The 25,000-nt window shown below is 46.3% G+C and overlaps 2 protein-coding genes across 2 annotated transcripts in view; both read left to right on the plus strand.

Moving 5' to 3' along the window:
* The window catches only part of th (tyrosine hydroxylase), a gene marked incomplete at both ends in the record, with an annotated part of 18,469 nt that extends 15,346 nt beyond the window's left edge, over positions 1 to 3,123 (plus strand). The window contains 5 exons of the mRNA XM_080545305.1: positions 671 to 740; positions 1,384 to 1,440; positions 1,699 to 1,794; positions 2,191 to 2,324; positions 2,964 to 3,123. Coding sequence (XP_080401431.1) covers positions 671 to 740; positions 1,384 to 1,440; positions 1,699 to 1,794; positions 2,191 to 2,324; positions 2,964 to 3,123 — 517 coding nt within the window. The remainder of the gene's footprint in view (positions 1 to 670; positions 741 to 1,383; positions 1,441 to 1,698; positions 1,795 to 2,190; positions 2,325 to 2,963) is intronic.
* A 13,078-nt stretch (positions 3,124 to 16,201) lies between these two features.
* The window catches only part of igf2b (insulin-like growth factor 2b), an 11,091-nt gene continuing 2,292 nt past the window's right edge, over positions 16,202 to 25,000 (plus strand). The window contains exons 1-4 of the mRNA XM_080545306.1: positions 16,202 to 16,385; positions 17,475 to 17,622; positions 20,013 to 20,191; positions 23,412 to 25,000. The exon at positions 23,412 to 25,000 is cut by the window's right edge and continues 2,292 nt beyond it. Of these exons, the coding sequence (XP_080401432.1) occupies positions 16,308 to 16,385; positions 17,475 to 17,622; positions 20,013 to 20,191; positions 23,412 to 23,654 (648 nt within the window). The 5' untranslated portion in view covers positions 16,202 to 16,307 and the 3' untranslated portion in view covers positions 23,655 to 25,000. The remainder of the gene's footprint in view (positions 16,386 to 17,474; positions 17,623 to 20,012; positions 20,192 to 23,411) is intronic.

Raw genomic sequence — 25,000 nt, forward strand, 5'->3', positions numbered from 1 at the left:
CCTACTTTAACATTGTCATAGATGTGACTCATGTCACATGACATCCATGCTAAACCTAGAGTAAAAGTCCTGTTGACTAGATTTTAATTAGAACAGGAAAATAAGCACATTGGAGCTTAGGTGTGGAGGGCGGAGGTGGCGCAGGAAGTAGAGCCGGGGGCCGTCTAATGATCGCAAGGTCGGCAGATTGGCGGTTCGAACCCCGGCTGGCCACATGTCGAGGTGTCCTTGGCACTGAAGACACTGAACCCCCAAATTGCTCCCAATGAGCCGGGGCCGGAGCCTTGCATGGTAGCTTACGGCCATTGGTGTGTGTGTGAATGTGTGTGTGTGAATGTGTGTGTGAATGTGTGTGTGAATGTGAATGTGAATGTGTGTGAATGTGTGTGTGTGTGTGTGTGTGTGTGTGAATGTGTGTGTGAATGTGTGTGTGTGTGTGAATGTGTGTGTGAATGTGTGTTTGTGTGTGAATGAGTGTGTGAATGTGTGTGTGTGTGAATGAGTGCTATATATGTAAGTCAGTCCATTTAGGTGTCCCAGATTACCTGAATTCACCTTACCATGTCAGATCAAGTGGTATCCGTGGTAACCCCTCATGGTTCTAGGTATGACTCTCTGTGTGATTGATATTTTACTCAACTGATCACCTGTTTCCTTGCTGTTGCCATAGGGACTGTGTGCACGAGCTCTTGGGCCACGTCCCCATGCTGGCCGACCGGACCTTCGCGCAGTTCTCTCAGGTGAGGAGGAGGTGCTGCCACGCCCAGTGGGAGGCTGTTGAAGGTAGAAATCGGAGGACGGACGGATGGAGGCTCATTGTACAGTAAATGCATGGAGTGGAATACCATTTCTCATGCATAACGTTTACCCCCGTCCTCCGATTTCTACTTCCGCCAAGCCTCCTCTGATCACCGCCACATCGGGTGGAATCCTACCTCGAGCGTGCGTGTGTGTGTGTGTGTGTGTGTGTGTGTGCGTATCGTACCCGTCGTTGACATCAACACAAGACTTCCACAAAATGTCGGTTATGTAGTTTTACGCCTGTGGACCTCGAGTTAGGATTCCAACCATTGTTACTAGAATTGGCCATTTAGCTTTTTTTCTTCCAAAGCAATTTACAATTGACAGATTACAGGGACAGTCTCCCTGGAGTAACTGAGGGCAAAGTGTCTTACTCAAGGGTGTTTCAGGTGGGATTTGAAGTCAAAACCTTCCGATCACCAGTCCAACTCACTATCCACTAAACCACCACTATCCACCCAGTACTAAATACTAATTTACTACTACTTATCTAACTGGACTGTGTGAATGTGACATGAACTATGGATGATACAGCGTGTGTCACACTCTCGTCCACTAACTGAAACCACCCGTTTGTTCTAGAACATTGGCTTGGCTTCACTGGGGGCTTCGGAAGAAGACATTGAGAAACTGTCAACAGTAAGTAACGGAGTGTTGCAATAATCAATGCTGGGAATCTATTCCTTTGACTCCTCTCATCTGCCTCACATCCCCCAGCCTGCTACACATTATGTATCAAGGGTCAATGCAAGTCATTGTCTTTTCTCTTTCTCTTGCTCCCTTCCTCTCTCTCTCTCTCTCTCCTCCTTTCTCTCTCTCCCCACTTCTCTCTCCCCCCCCCTCTCTCTCTCCCCCTTTCTCTCTCTCTCTCTCTCTCTCCCCCCCTCTCTCTCACAGCTGTACTGGTTCACAGTAGAGTTCGGCCTGTGTAAACAGGGAGGGATAGTGAAGGCCTACGGGGCAGGACTCCTGTCTTCATATGGGGAGCTTGTGGTAAGTACAGGTGATCTGAGCATTCTCTCTCTCTCTCTCTCCCTCTCTCTCTTTCTCTCCCTCTCTCCCTCCCCCTCTCTCTCTCCCTCTCCTCTGTCATATATCAAACATGTGTGTGTGTGTGTGTGCGGGTGTTTTTGTTGTGTGTGTGTAAGAGTGGGTATCTTCACAGTCTCTCTCTCTCTCTCTCTCGATTCTATATTCCCTTTTTTTCTATGCTCTCCTGACCTCCTCCCCCCCATCTCTCTCTCCTGACCCCCCCAACCCCCCCCCCTTTCTTTCTCTCTCTCTCTCCTGACCCCTCCTCTCTCCTGACCAGCACTCTCTCTCTCTCTCTAATATATATCAGCATATATTAAATGTGTGTGTGTGTGTGTGTGTGTGTGTCCTGACCAGCACTCTCTCTCTGACGAGCCTGAGAGGAGGGAGTTTGACCCGGAGGCTGCGTCCGTGGAGCCCTACCAGGACCAGAACTACCAGTCTGTCTACTTTGTGTCTGAGAGCTTCACAGACGCCAAGGAGAAACTCAGGTAACGTACCAGAGGCACACACACACGCATATATATATACACACGCACACATGTACACACACATGCATGCACACACACACACACACACACACACACACGCACGCACGCACGCACACACACACACACGCACACACACACACACACACATGCACGCAGGCACACACACACACACACACATATATATACACACGCACGCACACACACACACAGACACACACACACACACACACACACACACACACACAGGTTGAACAGTGCCAGATACAAGCCAGCGATAAACTAAGGCCATCCACCTTCATAGGTTAGTCATGCAATTCAAAGGTCTGCTGCTGCCATCAACGCACTCTTGTGAAGTGGAGGATAACTACCATCATTACTATTACACATTCTAATACAGTGTCTTTACCTGTTTACTTTAATATGCCATTTAGCTGACGCTTTTATCCAAAACGTCTAACATTGCAGTACATTTGCATACATTTTGCAGTATATACAATATGCTCCCAGCGGGAACCGAACCCACAACCTTTAGTAGTGTTGTTAGCGTCATGCTCTACCAACTGAGCCACAGAGGACCACTGACTCTTTTCCCTATGTGTCTCTGTTGTGTGTCTCTGTTGTGGGTGTCCCCTCTGCCAGGTCTTACGTGGCCAACATCAGCAGGCCGTTCTCGGTGCGGTTCGACCCGTACACCTACAGCATCGAGGTGCTGGACAGCCCTCTGAAGATCCGAGGAGGTCTGGAGTGTGTGAAGGACGAGCTGAAGATGCTGGCAGACGCCCTTAACGTGCTGGCATGATGATGACCCTATATCATTACCATCATCATCATCATCATCACCATCATCATCATCATCATCATCATCATCATCCAAGCCACTACTGCTGTCTACTATGTCGTTGCTGCCCTGTGCCATTTGATGTGTGAACGTCGCCATGGTTATGCTGTGCTTGCTTCTCAGGGGAGGCTGGTGCAGGGAGGAAATCGGAGGATGGAGGGGGGGGGGGTCTCTATAATGCATGGAGCAGAATAAGGAATTGTAATTGTAATGCATGGTCATGGAATGCCATGAGAAATGTGTGTTTTTCGTTCCGTGCATTACGATAAGGTCGTCCTCCGATTTCTACCTCCACTAGCCTCTACTGTTACTTCCATAGAGTCGTGCTGCTATATGAGTTGTTGCTTTGAATGGCTGAGTAGTGGCAACCTTACAAACCTCACACTGGAGTCGTTTCCAAAGACGCAAAATGCCTAACTTTCTTGTGGTTTTATTGAACTGGTGACGTCAATAAGATATGTTTTTGTGTAGCTGAAGTGGGTAAACATTGGTAGTCATGCTGATAAAGCCAAAATTTAAATAGCAAATTATGTCAAATTCAATACCGAATTTAAGGAAATTGTAATTTATGAATGTACTTGTGTAACAGATAAATGAAAAAGGAAAATGAGATTAAGAAAGTGTATATTTTAATCATAAGAAATCACTCCATATTGAAGACAACTTATATCATTGTGCGTAAATAACAAATAAAAGTATATTTCCTTGTGAAATTGTTTTCTAAATGTGTGAACTGGGTATCTGAGTGCACTTAGCTCTCTGCAGTCTGAATTGTAAGCAATGTGAGCACCTTGCAATGTAATGGCATAATCAAATCAAAAGAAAGAAATGACTTACTGTATATCTATGCTTGCTCTCTGAGGACATTATAGGACAGCACGGCTTCTGTAAAAATACACAGAATATAAATATCTAAAGAAAATAAACTATCACAAGTAAGCATTGTGTTGTCCGGCAACACTTTCTTTATTTTCTTTAGAAAAAGTTGAAAAGTTCATATTTGATAAAAAACGATTTTGTATAGTTCATAGAGAGAAGTAAAGTTGATAAGATGTATTTGTTGCTAAAAACGAACTATTTACAACTGTTAACAATGTATATAAATATTTTAGTTAATATTTGATGTAGTGACATCACTTCCTGTTTACCGCAAATCTACTTCCGGTTTGGGAGATCGTTCTTTGCCAGAGAGAGACCGAGACGTTATGTTTGTTCTCCATTCATCATTCAACATCCATGTTCAGATTTACACAAAGCAATGTTGTAAGTACGAAATATCAAGTGTTGGATTGGTAGCTTTATATATTAGTCATCATTTGTTGGGAATATTATGTTTTTAGTTATTATTTTGTAGCTAGATTGTTAGGCCAAAAAACGGACTTTCTAGCTAACCACTGTTTGTTTACATCCTGTTGAAACATGTTTTGTGCTGTTTGTCTTGCAGTTTTTACCAGTTCAATATACCTGATTTGAAAAGCCACCCTACGCCTCTTTCTTTGATGGACTTTATTGACAAGGTTTAGCTTGATGTTAGAGAGAGAACATCACAAGCATTAACCCCTTCTTGTCTGTTTCTGACTCTGAGAGACATCACGAGACATGATTGATTTTTAAATTTGATTTAAAATTATATTATTATAATATATATATATATATATATATATATATTCTGCTTTATTGGGATGGAGACAGTAGAGACTGACTGGAAGGATGGATGAGAGGAGGGGGGGGATGACATGCAGGATATGTCGAGGGTCGGAATCGCTTAACCTTGCGATGCCATGATATGTGCATTAAACTACGCTATACCACTAAGCGCCCATCCTGATTGATTTTATTAATTGATTATTATTTATTTTAGTGTCGTTGCACCTTCTAACGGTGTAAGACAACAGATTTAACGTAAACAAAGTATATAGTCTCCTATATAAGTCCTTGTCTAAAATGCATGGTGTCTGTATTTCTACATGCATGACCATGTATTTCTACATTCATGATTCAAGTCCAAAATTAAGTTAAAATGTACATTATTTGTGTAGAGCTTCTTATTAGTTGGCTCTGATACTGGAAGTGGGAGTGTCCAAGTCTAAAACTTTTGAGTTTCATGAATGCCGATTTTATTTTATTTTATCTTAATCTGTGATGCCAGACTTTCAAGGATCCCCCTTTCAGGCTGCTGTCTCTCTATGTAATATCTATGTAATATCTATGTAATATCTATGTCATATCTATGTCATATATATGTAATATCTATGTAATATATATGTCATATCTATGTCATATCTATGTCATGTCTATGTCATATCTATGTCAGTGTTTCCCCTACCATTGCCTTGGGGGGGCGGGCCGCCCTCTCAACGGAACCCCCCGCCCCCCCAAGAAAGAGGAATTATTACGGACGTAGACACCAAACATCTGACAAGCAGGCTAAAATATCCGTGTTTTTTAAACGCACCCAACCCGAATCTGGCGAGTGGCAAGCCCATAGGCTCGTTGGTAACATCCGCTGGTGAATAATACAAGATTTTGCGCAAGTGTGCGCGCGAGACGCGAGCGTTTTTGCCGGCTGTGATGTCTGCAGATTGAAAGTAAGCAAGTTGAAACGTTAGCAAATATAATTGCTGAGTGTTCTGACAGAGAAAGTTGGTTAAAATTGGTAACGTTAGTCCGCCGTTAAAATTGGTCGTTATTATCGTGACTAGAAAGTGTCTGACTATAGTTCCATAGTGTAAATAGTGTCAAAGAACTAGCAAGCTAGCTAGCTCAGAGGTGATGAGATGAGCTAGTCTCCTTGCACACTTGCCAGCTAAAGAGCTAACTGGAGGCACTTTATTATTTTACTTAAAGTAGATATACTATCTTTCTTATTCTGCTAGAGTTGGGCTTCATGGTAATACCATAATGGCATATTTACAGTACATGGACAGTTGATTGAAGCATTGGAAATGTCTGTCTTTTATAGTTGGACATACGATTTTTTTTCAGGTGAGAGAGTAAAGTCAAATTGACATTATCTGACTGCATTGCCCACATCAATCCAATATTCAATTATAATTATGTTATAAATTGATATGGATCAATGTATGCCTCTTATTAGATTATAAATACTCTGGCTGTTTTGTTTACCTTTTGGTTGACAGCAAAAGGGAGAGAGGGGGATAGAGAGGGAGAGAAGGAGAGAGAGCTGGATGGTGTCGGCACACCAGAGAGAGAAACAGCAAGAACCAGGTGAGAAAGTGGACAGGTAGTCAAGACCACATAAGTAAGTAGCCTTGAGAACCGATGGTTCTGGAGCCTAGTGGCCCATAGGGCAGGAGCCTATCTCCTGTTTCTGTAGCGTGAGGCGGCTTAATGTACAAGTACACCCCTGGACATGACGCTGGTATGAGGCAGGGTCTTACCCCCAAGGCAGCAAACCTAGGGGAAACACTGTGTGTCATATCTATGTTATATCTCTGTAATATCTATGTCATATCTATGTCATATCTATGTCATATCTATGTCATATCTATGTAATATCTATGTCATATATATATGTCATATCTATGTCATATCTATGTCATATCTATGTCATATCTATGTAATATCTATGTCATATCTATGTCATATCTATGTGATATCTATGTAATATCTATGTCATATCTATGTCATATCTATGTCATATCTATGTCATATCTATGTCATATCTATGTGATATCTATGTCATATCTATGTCATATCTATGTCATATCTATGTACTATCTATGTCATATCTACCGGTATGTCATATCTATGTAATATCTATGTGATATCTATGATATATCTATGTCATATCTATGTAATATCTATGTAATATCTATGTGATATCTATGTCATATCTATGTCATATCTATGTAATATCTATGTTATATCTATGTCATATCTATGTCATATCTATGTCATATCTATCTAATATCTATGTCATATCTATGTAATACCTATGTAATATCTATGTCATATCTATGTCATATCTATGTCATATCTATGTAATATCTGTGTCATGTTAATGTTAATGTTAATGTTAATGTTAATTTTATTTATAATGCGCCCCCCATCCAACTTTTACATCGGCCCGGGGCGCAGCCCGGGTAAAGGAACAGATAAAGACAAGGACAAGGACACGGAACACAGAAAGCAAACAGACACAGACTACTTAAACGAACATCTCAAGGGATACAATTTACAACAAAAAGGGAGTAGACTTAGGGAACATCATTGACGAAGAGGTGGGTTTTTAACTTGGCTCTAAAGGAGTCCAGAGTGGGGGCAGACTTGATGGCGGAAGGGAGCGCGTTCCACAGGGTGATGTCATATCTATCTAATATCTATGTCATATCTATGTCATACCTATGTAATATCTATGTAATATCTATTTAACACATATGTAATACATATGTCATACCTATGTAATATCTATCTAATACTTGTGTAATATAAATGTAATATATACAACACCTATGTAATATCTATGTAATATCTATGTAATATCTATGTAATACCTATGTAATATATATGTAATATCTATGTAATATCTATGACTGATAGTGATGGTCTTGAAGATACAGATGACAGACTCGCATACAAGTTCACATACATGAGTCGTATGATTTTCTGAGACAATTGAACTGCTGTTCAGCCTATGGGATTCGGACATGTTCAACTGCATAAGAATGCTCTGTGAATGTTGAACAGTATAGTTTGGACACATCGGACCGGATGGCCCTACTGAATGCTCCAATAGAGCGACAAGGGCTATTCGGTCCCGCCATGGACACCATGACGAAGCGCCTGGCCGCGATGGAGGAGGCTAAGAAGCACCTGGCCAGACACCTCCCTCTCCAGCGACCCTCCACCTCTTTTTCTTCCGCCGTGGTGACTAGACCGTCAACGACTGCGAAACGGAGGGTGCGGCGTAATGTGGCGCTGGCTCCACCTCTACCGACGGAGCCATACCCCACTCGGCCTCTCCAGCCCCCGCCGCCGACCACTGAGAGGGCCCGCTACGGCCCCCCACGGCAGCGTGACCCCCCCACAGCATGGCGTGGGGGTAAACGCAAGAGGAATGCGTGACTGGCGGGGGGGTCGGTAATGACCCCACCACCGGTTTCCTCCTCATGGCTGCTACCTCATAAAGAGGCAAAAGAGGGAAAATCCCCACCTTACTTTTTCAGTAAAGGTGATTTTTCCATGTTATCTACCAGAGCGGAGACCCGCCTGCCTTGTCAGAGTGTGGTCGAATCGCTACCGGTTAGAAACAAAGCGGAGACTGGCCCAGCTTACCGGCGTGTGGCCAGCTCTCTGCCTAACGGACTTACCCCTATCACGACACGAAGCGGGTTAAACACCCCTGTCTGTAGCCGTATAGAGGGACCGTTATCTACCAGAGCGGAGACCCGCCTGCCTTGTCAGAGTGTGGTCGAATCGCTACCGGTTAGAAACAAAGCGGAGACTGGCCCAGCTTACCAGCGTGTGGCCAGCTCTCTGCCTAACGGACTTACCCCTATCACGACACGAAGCGGGTTAAACACCCCTGTCTGTAGCCGTATAGAGGGACCGTTATTTACATCAAAAACCCCTCCATGTCTATCAAGACCTGGCCCAGCTCATGAGCGTGCGGCCGGTTCTTTGATTATCAGGCATAATAAACCTGCGTCAATAAAGGGCATTGTTACACAAAACAAACACTCTTTACAGACGGCAGCCCATCCCTTTCGAAATGACCCCACCTTGGGCTGTGCCACCTCCTCGCTGTCGTTGCGTTATGCAGAATGGCTAGAGGGGGCAGGTATTCTGTCGGGCTGGCTAGACAGGACATTGAGGAGGGGATATGCACTACAGTTCATTCAGCCTCCTCCGCCCTTCAGGGGCGTGAGAGAGACTGTTTTGTCCTGCCCGATAAAGACACGTGCGCTCCAGGAGGAGATTACGAATCTCCTAACAAAGGGCGCAGTGACAATGGTTCCGAGGGACCAGTGGGACATGGGGTGGTACTCCCCGTATTTCCTTGTCCCAAAGAAATCGGGAGGCATGAGACCCATACTAGATTTAAGGGTCCTCAACGAGAGAGTGGCGAAACGCCCCTTTCGTATGTTGATGACGAGGCGCCTCCTGTCTTGTATACAGAAGGGCGACTACGGAATCAGCATAGACTTGAGGGACGCGTATTTTCATGTGCCAATCACAGAGAGGCACAGGAAATTTCTACGTTTGCCTTCCAAGGGAAGGTTTACGAGTACACGCGCCTGCCCTTCGGGTACGCGCTTGCTCCTCGAACTTTCTCCAAATGCGTGCAGACAGCACTCGAACCACTGAGGCGAAACGGGATACGCATATTAGCATATCTCGACGACCTACTGGTCTTGGCCCAATGCCCAAATCGAGCCATTCGGGACGCAACCTCACTGGTGTAGCACCTCGCTCAGCTGGGGTTAGCTGTCAACTGGACAAAGAGTGCTCCGTGGCCGGCTCAACAGTTTTCCTATCTAGGCATTCAGTTGGATACTGCCAAGATGAGGGCCAGTTTATCGGCACCACGGAGAGCGACACTGACGTCAGCTCTCCGGGTGTGTCGAGTGACAAATACAATCACCGCTCTGTCAATGATGTCCTTACTAGGACTGATGTCTGCAGCCCATGTAGTGGTCCCCTTAGGCCTATTACACATGCGCAGACTGCAGAGGTGGTTCGCACGACTGCGACTGGATCCAGTGAGACACCGTCGCAAGTTGATTGTAATACCGAGATCGGTCAAAACCGACCTGAGCTACTGGAGAGACCCGCGCGTCATCGCGCGCGGAGTCGCCATGGGCAGACCGGCATCCCACTACCCAGTCTTCACAGACGCGTCGTTGACTGGGTGGGGAGGAGTGTGTCAGGCAGGTTCGGTGGCAGGAAGATGGGGACCGTTGGAGACGCGTCACATCAACCTGCTGGAACTCGAGGCGGTGAAGTTAACGCTACTTCATTTTGCCCCGGTGTTAAAGGATCTGGGCGTGTTAGTCAGATCCGACAACAGGACAACAGTAGCATACATCAATCGTCAAGGGGGAGTACGCTCAGCGTCACTTCATCGCCTAGCGACAGATGTATGGCTGTGGGCTGTCACACACCTGAGTTCGCTAAAAGCTCTCCACATTCCAGGTCTGCTCAACGAAGGAGCAGAACTGTTATCACGGGGAGGCCCGAGGGACGACGACTGGAGGTTAGCACCCTCCATTGTGTCTCTGATTTGGGCACGGTTCGGGCAAGCAGAAGTGGATCTGTTTGCGTCACGGACGAATGCGCAGTGTCGCCTTTGGTTCTCCCTGCGCGAACAGGACAACCCGCCATTGGGAGTCGATGCATTCGCACACCACCCATGGCCGAGGGTCCTGTTATACGCGTTCCCACCCCTGACATCTATCCTCCCACTGTTGGCACGAGTGAGGTCAGAGAGGCTAGAGTTAGTTATTGTAGCCCCAGACCGCCCGGAGCCCCGTGGTTTCCGGAACTGATGGAGATGTTGGTAGAGGGCCCATGGCCCATACCTCATCGACAAGATGCACTCTCTCAAGCCAGAGGCTTGGTGAGGGGGCCACCTATGATGGGGGGCCCCCTCATGGCCTGGTTACTGAGAGGGACTTGTTAGAACTCAGGGGTCTGACAGACGCGGTCATTCAGACCATTCAGGGTGCGCACGCGCAATCCACTGCAAAGGGATATGCGGCGCGCTGGCGAGTGTTTACACAGTGGTGTGAGGGACAGGACGTTGACCCAGTCTGCTGTCGGGTCGAAACGTTCTTGTGCTTCTTACAGTCGCTGTTTGACAAGGGATTGGCGGCGGGAACTATTAAAGTTTACGCGGGTGCCATCTCAGCTTGCCATGAGGGTTTTGCGACAACGACACTGTTCAGTCATTCGCTGGTTAAGCGTTTTTTGACTGGAGTGTGTAGGCTTAGACGCCCTCATAGGACACTAATGCCAAAATGGGACCTGTCGATTGTGCTAGAGGCTCTGTGCGTGCCCCCATTCGAACCCATTGACACTGTGTCGTTGCGTTTATTGTCTCTCAAGACGAGTCTACTCCTCGCCTTGACTACGGCTAAGCGAGTGAGTGATTTATGCGCTCTCTCGACACGGGCAGATTGTTTGATCATATCTGGTGACGAAACAAAAGCTGTGTTACGCCCTAACCCGGCTTTTAAGGTTAATCGTGTGTTTAGGGTTCAGAGCTGTGCACTGAGCGCCTTTTTTCCTCCTCCTCACGACGGAGAGAGGGAGAGGCGTTTACATTGTCTATGTCCGGTGCGCGCGTTGGCACAATATGTGAAGCGCACAGCAGGACTGAGATCTTCTCCCCAGCTTCTGATCTGCTACGGCGGCCAGAAAGCCGGGGCACCACTCTCGAAGCAGAGGCTGTCCCATTGGATTTGCGAGGCGATCAGCCTCGCATACGAATCGAAGGGGCAGCCCGTGCCGACTGGCATTCGGGCTCATTCCACCAGGGGCATGGCCGCATCAGTGGCCATTCTCAGGGGAGTGGGAGTGGAGGAGATATGTGAGGCGGCGTCTTGGTCGTCGCCATCACCTTTTGTACGGTATTACTTGAAAGATATTTCTTCCTCATCCTTTTCTCATTCTGTCCTCAGTTTTGCTGATGACTGATGTAGTGGGGAAGGCACTTGGATTACCCTGGTCATGGGGATTCTATTCAAGTGCTGTCAGGATGAATACGGATGTGCCTGGGGAGGGGACCCTCCTCCAGGACATGTTCCGTTAGATCAACAACCCTACGTGCTCACGTAAGGGCTAGATCAGTGGAGCAGACTCGGTGTGGGTTGGGCCAACTTTTTAAGGTTGTCTTGAACCAACATCAGTGGTCAGCTCCGGGTGCCGCTGAGATTGTTTTCTGACTAATAGTCTCAGTGGGGGTACATTTGGCCTCGCTCGCTCCGCCTAAACCAATAGGAGCAGAGCTCCCCTATGGGGCGGAGCTCCACGATATAGAACGCTAGTTATGGAGATAGACTCCAGTTCTATGAGTGGAGCGGAGCCCCATAGGGCTGCTGGCCCCCTTCGACTTGTTCAAACCCGGCTGTATTGTATGTTTGGGAGAATGAGGGAGCGAAGGACGCCCCTTTTATAGCACCCCAGGGCGGGCGCAGGCATTGAAAAATTCAGTCATTGGCTACTTTAGGTAGCGGGGTAAACCAATAGGAGCAGAGCTCCCCTATGGGGCTCCGCTCCGGCTCCACTCATAGAACTGGAGTCTATCTCTATAACTATCGTTATGTGTATGCTTTTGTCTGCCACTAGAGGGGGGTGTCTGCTCTGATATCTCAATCAATAGATCTCAGCAGGCTCTGGGAGGGACTATGGGGCACCCTCGACCTGCATTCCAATTACCCTAACCCTAACCCTAACCCTAACTCTAACCCTAATCCTAACCCTAACTCTAACCCTAACCCTAACCCTAAACAAACACTAACCAAATGTTAACCAAATGTTAACCAATTCGGAAATTCAACATCAGTTTGCAGGTCAACTGCGTCCTTAGTCTTTCCTTTAGGCTCCACCACATTCAACACACGTCTGACTCATCCAAACAGGTTGTTTTTCAAATGAAATGAGATGGGAACTCAGCCAAACGGGGGAATAAATGTTCACATGACAAAATAAGTTAGGCTATTTGAATTCATGGTGGTTGTAAGAGAAATAACAGTGTACGATATTATTGACTGAAGTAAGTTCAGGGTAAAGTCAAACTCATGATATGTTACAGATTATACATGGTAAATTACAAACAGACACTTTCAAGATTTCTCAGAGATGTTGCGTTCCATCTTCTCAACAGATGAATAAGTTCATGTGTAACGAATGCATCAGCCACCAGTTATGCAAATAATAGACAGGTTTTCAAGCAGATGTTTTCCTGTCTCTTTTTGCAGTGAGGGATGTTGTAAAAGATTGTGTCTAGTCATAGTACCATCAATGGTCACCAACCCTGGTTCTAAGGAGCTACACTCATAGAAAGAAATAGGTTGTTATTAAAGGGTTCTTTGGCTGTCCCTGTGTGAGAACCCTTTGAAGAAACCTTTTGGGTTCCATTTAGTATTTTCTGTGGAAAGGGTTCTACGTGTGGAAAGGGTTCTACGTGTGGAAAGGGTTCTACGTTTCTCTTACAGGGACACCCGAATAACCCTTTATGGTTCTAGGTAGCACCTTTTTTTCTAAGAATATAAAATGGTGTTAGCTAGCTTTTGTTCCTACCCACCACCACCACACTTGAATCAACTAATCAAGGTATCGGTATCGGTGAAGTCGTACACATATGAAAATATTTAGCCGGCATTTAGCAGACACTTTTACACAAAGCGACTTACAGTACAGTATGTTCGGAACTGAACCTGTGAGCTAAGCGTGGCCATAAAAACTAACGATGGCCATGAAAAAATCAGGTATGTCAGTACCAAGCTGGACCAAAGCCCACATCCTATAGCTCCTCAGGACCCATGGTTGGTGGGAACTGGTGGAGGCCTACATTCTTTCCCTGACATCACAAATCATGATTCATCACAATGAGAAAAACAACCAGGAGTTCCGGCCATCACCACTAGATGTCAGTCTAGAGATGTGCACATAAGGGCAACCTCCATGGAGGTCGACCCAAGCTACACTGGGAACCCTCATCTACAATACAAACCCTGTTTCACAGCCGTAATGAAGTGCAACTGGTAACCCACACAGCCTGCGTGACACAGGATTAACCTACTAGCCTCTTACCCCTGCTGTTGGCCCTCCTGTGCAAGTCATTTAGACAAATGTACTTTGGTCTGCTACTGTCGCTTTGGATAAACGTGTGTGCTCAGTGTCAAAATAAAATAAACATAAAAAAGCCAAAAATGCAATAGACAGAAAACGTCAAAACGTCATAGAACCTGATCGAGAGGTATGTGTAAATCATCACTCATGACACTGATGAAGGCTTGGGCCAAAAGGTTTGTCTACCAGTCCCTGAATGAAGTAAAGACTACTAAAAGAAACCTTGAATCTATTTTTTTGAGTGCAAAACAGTGACATTCTTTTGGTAAAACTTCAGTGATGGTCAGTGATTCCTGTGGCGTGTCCATCTTACCCACTAGGGGCACTAACCTCACAGACCAAGAACCATTCTGTCCATCTGTGTGGCCAATGATTCTGAACCGCCTCTCCTCATTCCCCCCCTTCCCACCCGCCCTCTCTCTCTCTCTCTCTCTCTCTCTCTCTCTCTCTCTCTCTCTCTCTCTCTCTCTCTCTCTCTCTCTCTCTCTCTCTCTCTGTCTATGTCTAGCAGGGTCTAGGACCATAAACATAAAGGCCAATTCCTCTCCCTCTGCCTGCCTGTATGTCTGTCTGTCTGCCTGTCTGTCAGTCTGTCTGTCTGTCTGTCTACCTGTATGTGTGCCTGCCTGTCTGTCTGTATACCTGTATGTCTGTCTGCCTGCCTGTATATGTGCCTGCTACCTGCATGTCTGTCTGCTTGTCTGTATGTGTGCCTGCCTGTCTGTCTGTATACCTGTATGTCTGTCTGTTTGTCTGTCTGCCTACCTATCTGTCTGTCTGTCTGTCTGCCTACCTGTCTGTCTGCCTACCTGTCTGTCTGAGCCTACCTGTTTGTCTGTCTGTCTGCCTACCTGTGTGTCTGTCTGCCTACCTGTTTGCCTGTCTGCCTACCTGTTTGTCTGCCTACCTGTCTGTCTGTGTCTACCTGTCAGTCTGTCTGTCTGTCTGTCTGTCTGTGTCTGTGCCTACCTGTTTGTTTGTCTGTCTCCAGCTTGGCCCAACAGAACAGAAATAAGCCACTCTCTCTCTGACCAGAATATAAACCAGTGACTCCAATAACATCAATTAATCATAAGGATGTTGTGTGGCAAATGAGCAATCCTCAATGATGCACAAACCTGTTCCCAGCTGCTAGCAGTCATAGCTGTGGCAGAACAATGCTTTCATTTTCTTGGGACGATTGCCAATGATTCAGTCTGTGTGAATGTGTAGCAGCACAGCTTTGTAAATCGTGATTAAAGTTGCATGACTGGTTGTGGGGAAGGGGGGGGAGACATTTGATGTTTCTGACGGGACTTAGTTAATTCAACCGTTCATCCTGCATCATAGTTCCGCTCGGGGTGCCAATCTTCTCCGGGTCGACATGGCCAGTGCAGAATAAAAACTGTTTATTCTTAAAAAAAGAAAAAAAAGGGGGAAAAAAGAAATCAGCAGCTCCATGCAGAGCAGCCAGAGTTTGGACAGGGGCCAGTGATTTCAAAAGTCCACTTTCACTGCTGAGAATGAGATCCATGTTTCTACAGCACTGCAAATAGTCATCTCAGAACCTCAATGTCAGCTGGGTGTCCTCTGCTAAGCTGACAGAACCTCATGTCGACAGCATCATTGCATATTAGGGAACTAAGTGCTTTAGAATATTATTCTCAGGTGGATGTGGTGTCCTATGCTGCTTATCAGTGAGGGCTGTCATGGCTTCTATGGCGGTCTAATGTTAGAAGGTTGGAGACGTTATTAACTACTCATTGTGGACTTCACTGAGAACATTTGGAAAATGACTATGGAATTGTTCCATATTCCGGCGCTGACTCTCTCTCTCTTTCTCTCTCTCTCTCTCTCCCTCTCTCTCTCTCTCTCTCTCTCTCTCTCTCTCTCTCTCTCTCTCTCTCACACACACACACACACACACACACACACACACATTCATACGCACGCACGCAAACACACACACACACGCAAAGACACACACACGCACGCGCGTGCGCACACACACACACACGCACATAAACATGTAGTGCGTGTAGTCCGTAGTGCGTCGTTGGACCACTTATCATCCCCGCGAGCCCTCTCGGTTCAGACATGCGCGAGGAGGGGGCCCGGGGAGGAGGGGGCCCGGGGAGGAGGGGGCCCGGGGAGAAGGGGGAGGTAAGGGGGAGGTAAGGGGCGGGTGTGGGTATATAATAGTTGACACTGAGAAGTTTTTGCCTGTCGCCTCATGGTTTTGGGACAGCTTCTCACACATCATCTGCACAGCCTCCACCAACTGGGAAACTAACTCACTCACCTGCAATCTCTCCAACCAAATAACGACCAACGTTTGACTACCTGCCATGGAGAACCAGCCAAGACACGGACACCGTTCAGTTTGCCACACCTGCAGCCGGAGAACGGAACACAGGAGAACCAAGGTAATCCGCGGAGAGACGGGACACTTACAGCCCGGCTCAGCTGACTGGGCTCTGCAGCGTAAAGCGAGACATGTTTGGTCACCAAAGTTATGACTTACTGAATAACGCGGGATAGGCGCTTTAGACTACTACACTCCTATGAACAGATTTTATTTTTATTTTGCAAATTTGGAAAACGGGACAATAAAAGAGATTATGTCAGAGGGGGGAAATCCGCTTGATGCAATGGGAATGTTGGAGTGCGCACACAGTGAGATTATTGTCACATTCTTGCGGTTTTGTGCGTATTTGAGGTAACTTGTCAGGAGGGCTATACGTTCCCTTTTTGTATTCCTTTCGCGTCTTGTTCGTGCGTCCCTTCCCTGAACTCAGAGCCACTAGCAGGCGCCGCTGCTGCCGCTAGGGGGCGGTATGTCTGCGGGTCAGGGCGCTGGTCCCAGGGTGAGCCGGGGGAGATATAATGCTGAGTATGGGAATCGGGCTAGTTGACTATTGAATAGCCTGTCTTGCAACTTGTTGAGCGGTTGTGTAACAGTGAGACATCAGAGATAGGGTCGCTTTCCCCCCCCCGGAATAAGCAGTTCTTCTAGGTGCAATAGGGTGATAGCCGTTGATGACTGTGGGAGATAACTCAAGTGCAAAGTTGCACAGAATGACCCGTTTTTGCTGCCAGTTAACTGTATCAGTAAGAATATCACTAGTATTGCAAATCATTTCGGAGACTTATAGCACACAGGTTATAAAGGTATGTAGCCTAATAGCCCTGCCCCTATGAGCCTGACATGACATAATCCTATTGATTGATAAGCCCAGCTATGACTTTTGAGCTTTGATGAAGGAATGTTTGGCTGTTTTAGGCCTACATATATATATATATATATAACTGGTGGGCTGTATCTCCGTGTTTGAAACAAGACAGGGGGGCAGAGGTGGGGGGGACTCCACAGGTTATTGAGCTTCTCATGCACATTACATATTTGATATGATATCCTGTTATAATCTACCATGTATGTCATGAGTCCTAACACTATTACAACACTGTCAGTATGTAGACATCGCATGGCTGATTGTGTGTGTTGGTGCTCCCAGGTGAAGCAGATGTCCGGGTCCAGCGGGGTGCTGGTGCTGGCCCTGGCCTGGCTGTGCTGGGTGGACCTGGCCCAGGCGGAGACGCTCTGCGGCGGGGAGCTGGTGGACGCGCTGCAGTTCGTCTGTGAGGACAGAGGCTTCTACTTCAGTACGGTTACATTATTATATCTATATATTATTATTATTATAGACAGAGGGTTCTACTTCAGTACGGTTACATTATTCCCTTTCTACCGCTGTTTCTTTTTTAACAGTTTTCATGTCTTTCGCATCTGCTTGCATGTGCACCGTGTGTGTATGTGGTATTTTATCTCTCTCTCTCTCACACACACACACGTACGCACGCAAACGACGCGCACACACACACACACACACACACACACACACACACACTCACGCACGCACGCACACACACACGCGCGCGCACACTTGCTAATAGCCAGCTGTGCCTTGGCGCTGACGCGTCTGAAGGAGACCCCGGCCCTCTCCCAGTGCTGAGTGCCGCTGAGGTCCGTACCTCTGATTGCATATGAAAAGGCGGCGAGCAGCGGAGGCACACACGACTCAATGCAACACAATGGCCCGCTTGTTTACCAGCACATTCCGCTGGGGGAAAGTAACAGCACCCAGGAGGCAAAGCAGTCACCTCTCGCCACCAATGTTCCCAGGCTAGGCGACCACACTGGTGATTAAGGAAGAAAGACACACAAAAAAAGAAATAGTTTGATGTATCATTTGATTGGGACAGGATTTATTGATGGGTTTTGGAAGTGACATGGTTGTTAGTAGTAGTAGTAGTAGTAGTAGTAGTAGTAGTAGTAGTAGTAGTAGTAGTAGTAGTAGTAGTAGTAGTAGTAGTAGTAGTAGTAGTAGTAGTAGTAGTAGTAGTAGTAGTAGTAGTAGTAGCAGCAGCAGCAGCAGCAGTAGTAGTAGTAGTAGTAGTAGTAGTAGTAGTAGTAGTAGTAGTAGTAGTAGTAGTAGTAGTAGTAGTAGTAGTCGTAGTCGTAGTCGTAGTCGTCGTCGTTGTGGTTGTTGTGTTGTTATAGTGGCCTAGTTGACATACTAGTAACCTTAACTTGCATCCTATTGCAACAAATAACAGCAGTCTAGTTATTCTTGTTTACAAACTAGCATGGTGTTTGTGAAAGAGTATCACCTTTAGAGTAATTTATTGTTGAATCATTATTTAAACAACTGGGAAGTTGTATTTTATTTTCATTATTTTTAACATGGAGGATGGCTGTGACACTCCATATCAGTTTGTGGAATTGAAGTTGACCTCTCTCACCCTTCCTCCCTCCCACTCTCCCTCCCTCCCTCACCAGCAGACAGGAAACAAAAGGTGGACAACCTAACTTTTTAAATATTTGTCATCTCCCACCCACTGGCATTGACAAACAGTCGGGTTCTTTGTGTGCAGCTTGCCACGGAAGCCTCTCTACCCAGAGAGATCATTATCCAATTTGGGCCAACATAGATGGGTCTCCCCCCCCTCGTCCTCCTCCTCCTCTCCTCTCCTCTCCTCCTCCCCCTGTTTCAGCCTCTCTTTCTCTCTCATGTTCCTCTTCCTGCAATCAAATCTGGCCTGCCTTCTCATGGGATTCCTCCAACATTGTGTGGGGTGAAGGACTTCAAACAAGGCCTTTATTGATTGTGGGCACGGCTCCCCTGTGCAACGTCTTAACCCTCACTCTACCCTTCACTCTCTCCTCCTTCCCCTCCGTCTCCCACTCTCTCTCTTTCTCTCTCGCTCTGTGTGTCTCTCTCTCTCATGTTCTGCCTCTTTTGCATTCTCTATCTCTGTCTTTGACCACCCCCACACACTCTCAGTTTCTGTTAGTTCATCTCTCTGCTTTCTCTAGCTTTCCCTCTCTCTTTATTTTCCCCTTTCTTTCTCTCTCTCTCTCTCTCTCTCTCTCTCTCTCTCTCTCTCTCTCTCTCTCTCTCTCTCTCTCTCTCTCTCTCTCCCCCTCTCTCTCTCGGTATCACTCTGTCAGCCCCTCCTCCCCACTTCTGTTAGATGTCTGTCGACTCACCTTTCTCTCTCTCTCTCTCTCTCTCTCTCTCTCTCTCTCTCTCTCTCTCTCTCTCTCTCTCTCTCTTTATCTTCCTGCTGAGTTGGCAAGGCACAAGGTCAAAGGATAGCATCCATTTTGTGTATCTACTAGCTTGGCTGTGTGTGTGTGTGTGTGTGTGTGTGTGTGTGTGTGTGTCTAACTAACTCAATGTCCTGCTATCTCACATAGTGAGTGAGGCATGTTTGCCCATGTATGTATTAATAACAGGACTTCAGATGCAACCACAGTCAAACAACAACCACCCCCCCCACACACACACACACACACAACAACAACAACAACAACAACAACAACAACAACAACAAGGATTTCCATCCACAACTGCCACTAACACTTCTATCTGTATTAGCTTCCATGGTGTGTTAGTGTAAACAACGACTTAAGGCCTCGTTCTGTGGCTTTCCCTAACAGTCTCTCTCTCTCTCTCTCTTCTCCTCCTCCCCCCTCCTTATCTCCTCAGGTAGGCCTACGAGCAGGTCCAGCAGTCGGCGCTCTCAGAACCGTGGGATCGTGGAGGAGTGTTGCTTCCGTAGCTGCGACCTGAACCTGTTGGAGCAGTACTGCGCCAAGCCGGCCAAGTCGGAGCGGGACGTGTCGGCCACCTCCCTACAGGGTCCTGTGATGCCCGTACTCAAACAGGTAAGCCCCCCCCCCCCCCAAGAACCCCCCCGAACCCTCCCTGCCCCCCTCATACATACAAACAAACAACTACTCCTGCTGCACACCTGAAACCGTACCTGTCTCCTGCCCTCTGTCTCCCTATCTACCCCTACATCTCCCCTGCCCCTCCCCCCCTCCTTCACCTCCACCTCCGTGCCTTGTGTGCTGAACCCTTATGCCCCTCTCTCCCCCCCCCCCCCCACCTCCACCTCCACCTCTACCTGTGGGGGCAGAGACAACAACATGGGAGGATTTTATCTTGTAAATCCCATACAAACTGCTGACCACAGTGGAACATAAATGGCATGACGGGTACAGTACAGTACGTGTTCCTACTGGTGGTAGGGTACAGGACAGGGTCAAGCACATTGTGTGTGTCTGTGTTATGCGTGTGTGTGTGTGTGTGCGTGTGTGTGTGGCTGGCTGGCTGGCTGGCTGAGCTTGTGAGAAAGTGAGAAAGTAAGGATTGTTGTTGTGACATGTAACACTCTCTACTCTGAGGGACTAAATTCAAACAAAACAGTGTGTTCTGGTAGTCACGGTGACGGGAACACCAGATGCCCCCTGAGACAGGCATACATTTGGAGTCCTAAACCCCCCCCCCCAAAAAAACAACAAAAAAAACATCCCAGTCTTGAGAATCACTCGACTGATGTCGCAAACATGACAAAAAAGAAAAAGAGACTTCAAGCTTTTTTTTCCGTTTTGACCTGCAGCCAGACCAGGAGTGCTACCAAAAACAATACTGCTTAAAACACAACAGAACTATTGTGTAGAGACACACATTCTTTCCCATCGTTGATAAGAGCGCTTGCATGAGTAATGTCGCGTAGTAGTACACACAGGTGTGTCGGGTGTGTGTGTTGGGACATATCCGCGCCGTTGGCAGATACAACTGTTAGCCACAGCCAAGCCAAGCTGCTCCGAGTCTCTCTGTGAGTCTGTTAGCCACAGCCAAGCCAAGCTGCTCCGAGTCTCTCTGTGAGTCTGTTAGCCACAGCCAAGCCAAGCTGCTCTGAGTCTCTCTGTGAGTCTGCCGGGCGTCCGCGCCGAGCCCAGCTGTTTACAGGGTGTAGAGTGGCCCTGCTGTGAATGAGACAGATAAACACCACCATTAGTGTGTGTGTGTGTGTGTGTGTGTGTGTGTGTGTGTGTGTGTGTGTGTGTGTGCGCATGCGTGTGTGCGTGTGAGTGAGAGTGTGTGTGTGTGTGTGTGTGTGTGTTTGTTTTTGAGAGTAGGACATTCACACAGAGAGAGAGAGAACCATCAAAGTGGCAGGACCAAAACAAGCCATTCAGGAGAAGCACTACTCACGCATAAATCCGCAACCCCCCCCCCCCCCCCCGCCTCCCTCCCTTCCCTTTTAGCTTTGGAGATTGTCTCAGAGCACACTGTTTGGAGCGTGTTTATTGGCCGGGAATAGTTGTTTTCAACCTAGAATGTGTTGATGCGTAGATGTAATGCGTGTGTGACCGTAGGGGGGTTGGGGGTTAACTAAACAATGGCTGCTCTCTCGTATGTATATGAAGGGAGTGTCCAAGCTGGGCGCTCACAGAACATGTTGACAGTATCGCTCAGTCTTGTCCAGAGAAAGAAAGAACGATAGATAGATGGATGGATAGATAGATAGATAGACAGATAGATAGACAGATAGACAGATAGACATATAGACAGATAGACAGATAGACATATAGACATATAGACATATAGACAGATAGACAGATAGACAGATAGACATATAGACATATAGACAGATAGACATATAGACATATAGACATATAGACATATAGACAGATAGACAGATAGACATATAGACATATAGACATATAGACATATAGACAGATAGACAGATAGACAGATAGACAGATAGACATATAGACATATAGACATATAGACATATAGACAGATAGACAGATAGACAGATAGACAGATAGACATATAGACATATAGACAGATAGACAGATAGACAGATAGACAGATAGACATATAGACATATAGACATATAGACATATAGACAGATAGACAGATAGACAGATAGACAGATAGACATATAGACAGATAGACAGATAGACAGATAGACAGATAGACATATAGACATATAGACATATAGACAGATAGACAGATAGACAGATAGACATATAGACATATAGACATATAGACAGATAGACAGATAGACAGATAGACAGATAGACAGATAGACAGATAGACAGATAGACATATAGACAGATAGACAGATAGACAGATAGACAGATAGACAGATAGACAGATAGACAGATAGACAGATAGACATATAGACAGATAGACAGATAGACAGATAGACAGATAGACAGATAGACAGATAGACAGATAGACAGATAGACAGATAGACAGATAGACATATAGACATATAGACAGATAGACAGATAGACAGATAGACATATAGACATATAGACAGATAGACAGATAGACAGATAGACAGATAGACATATAGACAGATAGACAGATAGACAGATAGACATATAGACAGATAGACAGATAGACAGATAGACATATAGACATATAGACATATAGACAGATAGACATATAGACAGATAGACAGATAGACATATAGACATATAGACAGATAGACATATAGACAGATAGACAGATAGACAGATAGACATATAGACATATAGACATATAGACAGATAGACAGATAGACATATAGACAGATAGACAGATAGACAGATAGACATATAGACATATAGACAGATAGACAGATAGACAGATAGACAGATAGACATATAGACATATAGACAGATAGACAGATAGACAGATAGACAGATAGACATATAGACAGATAGACAGATAGACAGATAGACAGATAGACAGATAGACAGATACTTTATTGATCCCCGAGGGGACATTCAGGTTTTACAGCAGCTCAGGCCACAAAACAACAACAAAATAAAGTGCTAATTGAATAATAGGCTAAAATAAAAAATATAGATACAAATACAAAATAAAGATGCAGATAGATGCAGTGTATAGAATCTCCCTATGTATTTCAGTGTTTAAAAAAAAATCACATCACTCATTTCCATAAGACAATTATTCTATTTCCACACAATTACTATGTCATTAACAACGAATGTATCGACAGATGTACTGACACCCTTTTCTCTTCTTCTTCTCTTTTTCTCTCTCTTTTCCCTCTCTCCATCCCTCGCGCCACCATAGGACGTCCCCAGAAAACAGCACGTGACCGGGAAGTATTCCAAATACGAGGTATGGCAGCGGAAGGCGGCCCAGAGGCTCCGGAGGGGCGTTCCCGCCATCCTGAGGGCCCGAAAGTTCCGGAGGCAGGCGGAAAAAATCAAGGCCCAGGAACAGACGATGTTCCACAGGCCCCTGATCACCCTGCCCAGCAAGCTGCCCCCGGTCCTGCTGGCCCCCACGGACCACTACGTCAGCCATAAATGAACCCCAGCACACCACAGCCACCAGCCCTTTGCACAGACAAGAGATTGGAGGGAGAAAAAAAGACTAGGGGATTATAGCTTTGGCTCTGACGTCACTACTGTGGCAGTCCTCTTTGACCTTTGACCCTGCCCTGTCCGAGCCCACCCCCCCGTCCCTGTCCCCCCGCCCACCCCCCCCCACACCCCCGAAACCCAACCCCCCCACCCCCCCCCCCCCCCGCCCTCATCTACTACTTCTTGACCCCCTGCCCCCCCCCCACACACCCCAACCCTAACCCTCCCTGACACTCAAACATGCGTTCACATTCTTCCTGTTCTCGACTCTCTCGCTCTCTCTCTTTCATTCACCGACACAAAAGGCACAAACACAAACGATGAACAAAAAGTTAACAATTAGGCTGAATGCAATTCAGGTGGATCCTTAAATACAAAAAAAAAGAGAAAAGAAAAGGATGAAAAGAAGATGAAAGAGATCTGTGGCTTGCAAGTGTCAAGAGGACACCCAGCGGAATGTTTTTTGTCCTTACGGAAGACAACAGAACGTGAAGATGAACGGCTTGCATGAAAGAATCCATTCCACAACGCTTTTCCTGAGGCAAAAAATAATCTCTCTGTTAGTCCTTTTTCTTATTAGTTTGCACCTCTAGCTATAAAGGGACATCCACACTGTAAGGAATTATTTTGTAAAATTAGATTCCTGTTCCAGCACCTTTTAATCACAAACAAAAAGCAGAAAAGAGTCTGCAAAATTGCACATCGCCACGGATTACGTCAAAGTAAAGAAAAAAAAAGGCACTATTTTTTTATGAACAATGAACGTGTAGCTTAAAAAAATGTCATGGTGCTAGCTTTGGGAATGGACTCAAAGAAGAAGAGGTTGAAAAGCACGTTTTTTTCTTTGAATGAATATTAAAACTTTCCGTTTTAAGGAAAGTGTGACTTAAAAAAAAAATTAAAAAAAGAGAATAAAGGCTGCGGAGGGGGGGGGGGGGGGTTCCTGGCTGTGGCAGTTGGAAAAGGGGGACGTGTCACTGAGGCAGCCGAGGGCCGCGCTAGCGTCATGGCTAACAGCGCGCGCTAAACCGCCGTTAACCGGTGGAGCTGGAGGTAAGGGGGACCTGAGACCCACTCCCTGCTCTCTCTCCCTCCGAGGACCGTGGAGACGGGGCGCAGCGCGGTGACATAAACGGGATACCATGGACAGCCTGGATTGGGACTTAAGTACTTAACTTCCTGTTCTGGGACAGTACTTCCTGTTTTGCCGTGGCTGTGTAGAACCCTGGCCTGCTCTGACAGGAAGTGACATGTTATGGACATGGAGCGAGTGGGATAATGATGATTATATTA

Source organism: Nansenia antarctica (assembly GCF_963989245.1).
Source record: "Nansenia antarctica genome assembly, chromosome: 14".
Lineage (NCBI taxonomy): Eukaryota > Metazoa > Chordata > Actinopteri > Argentiniformes > Microstomatidae > Nansenia > Nansenia antarctica.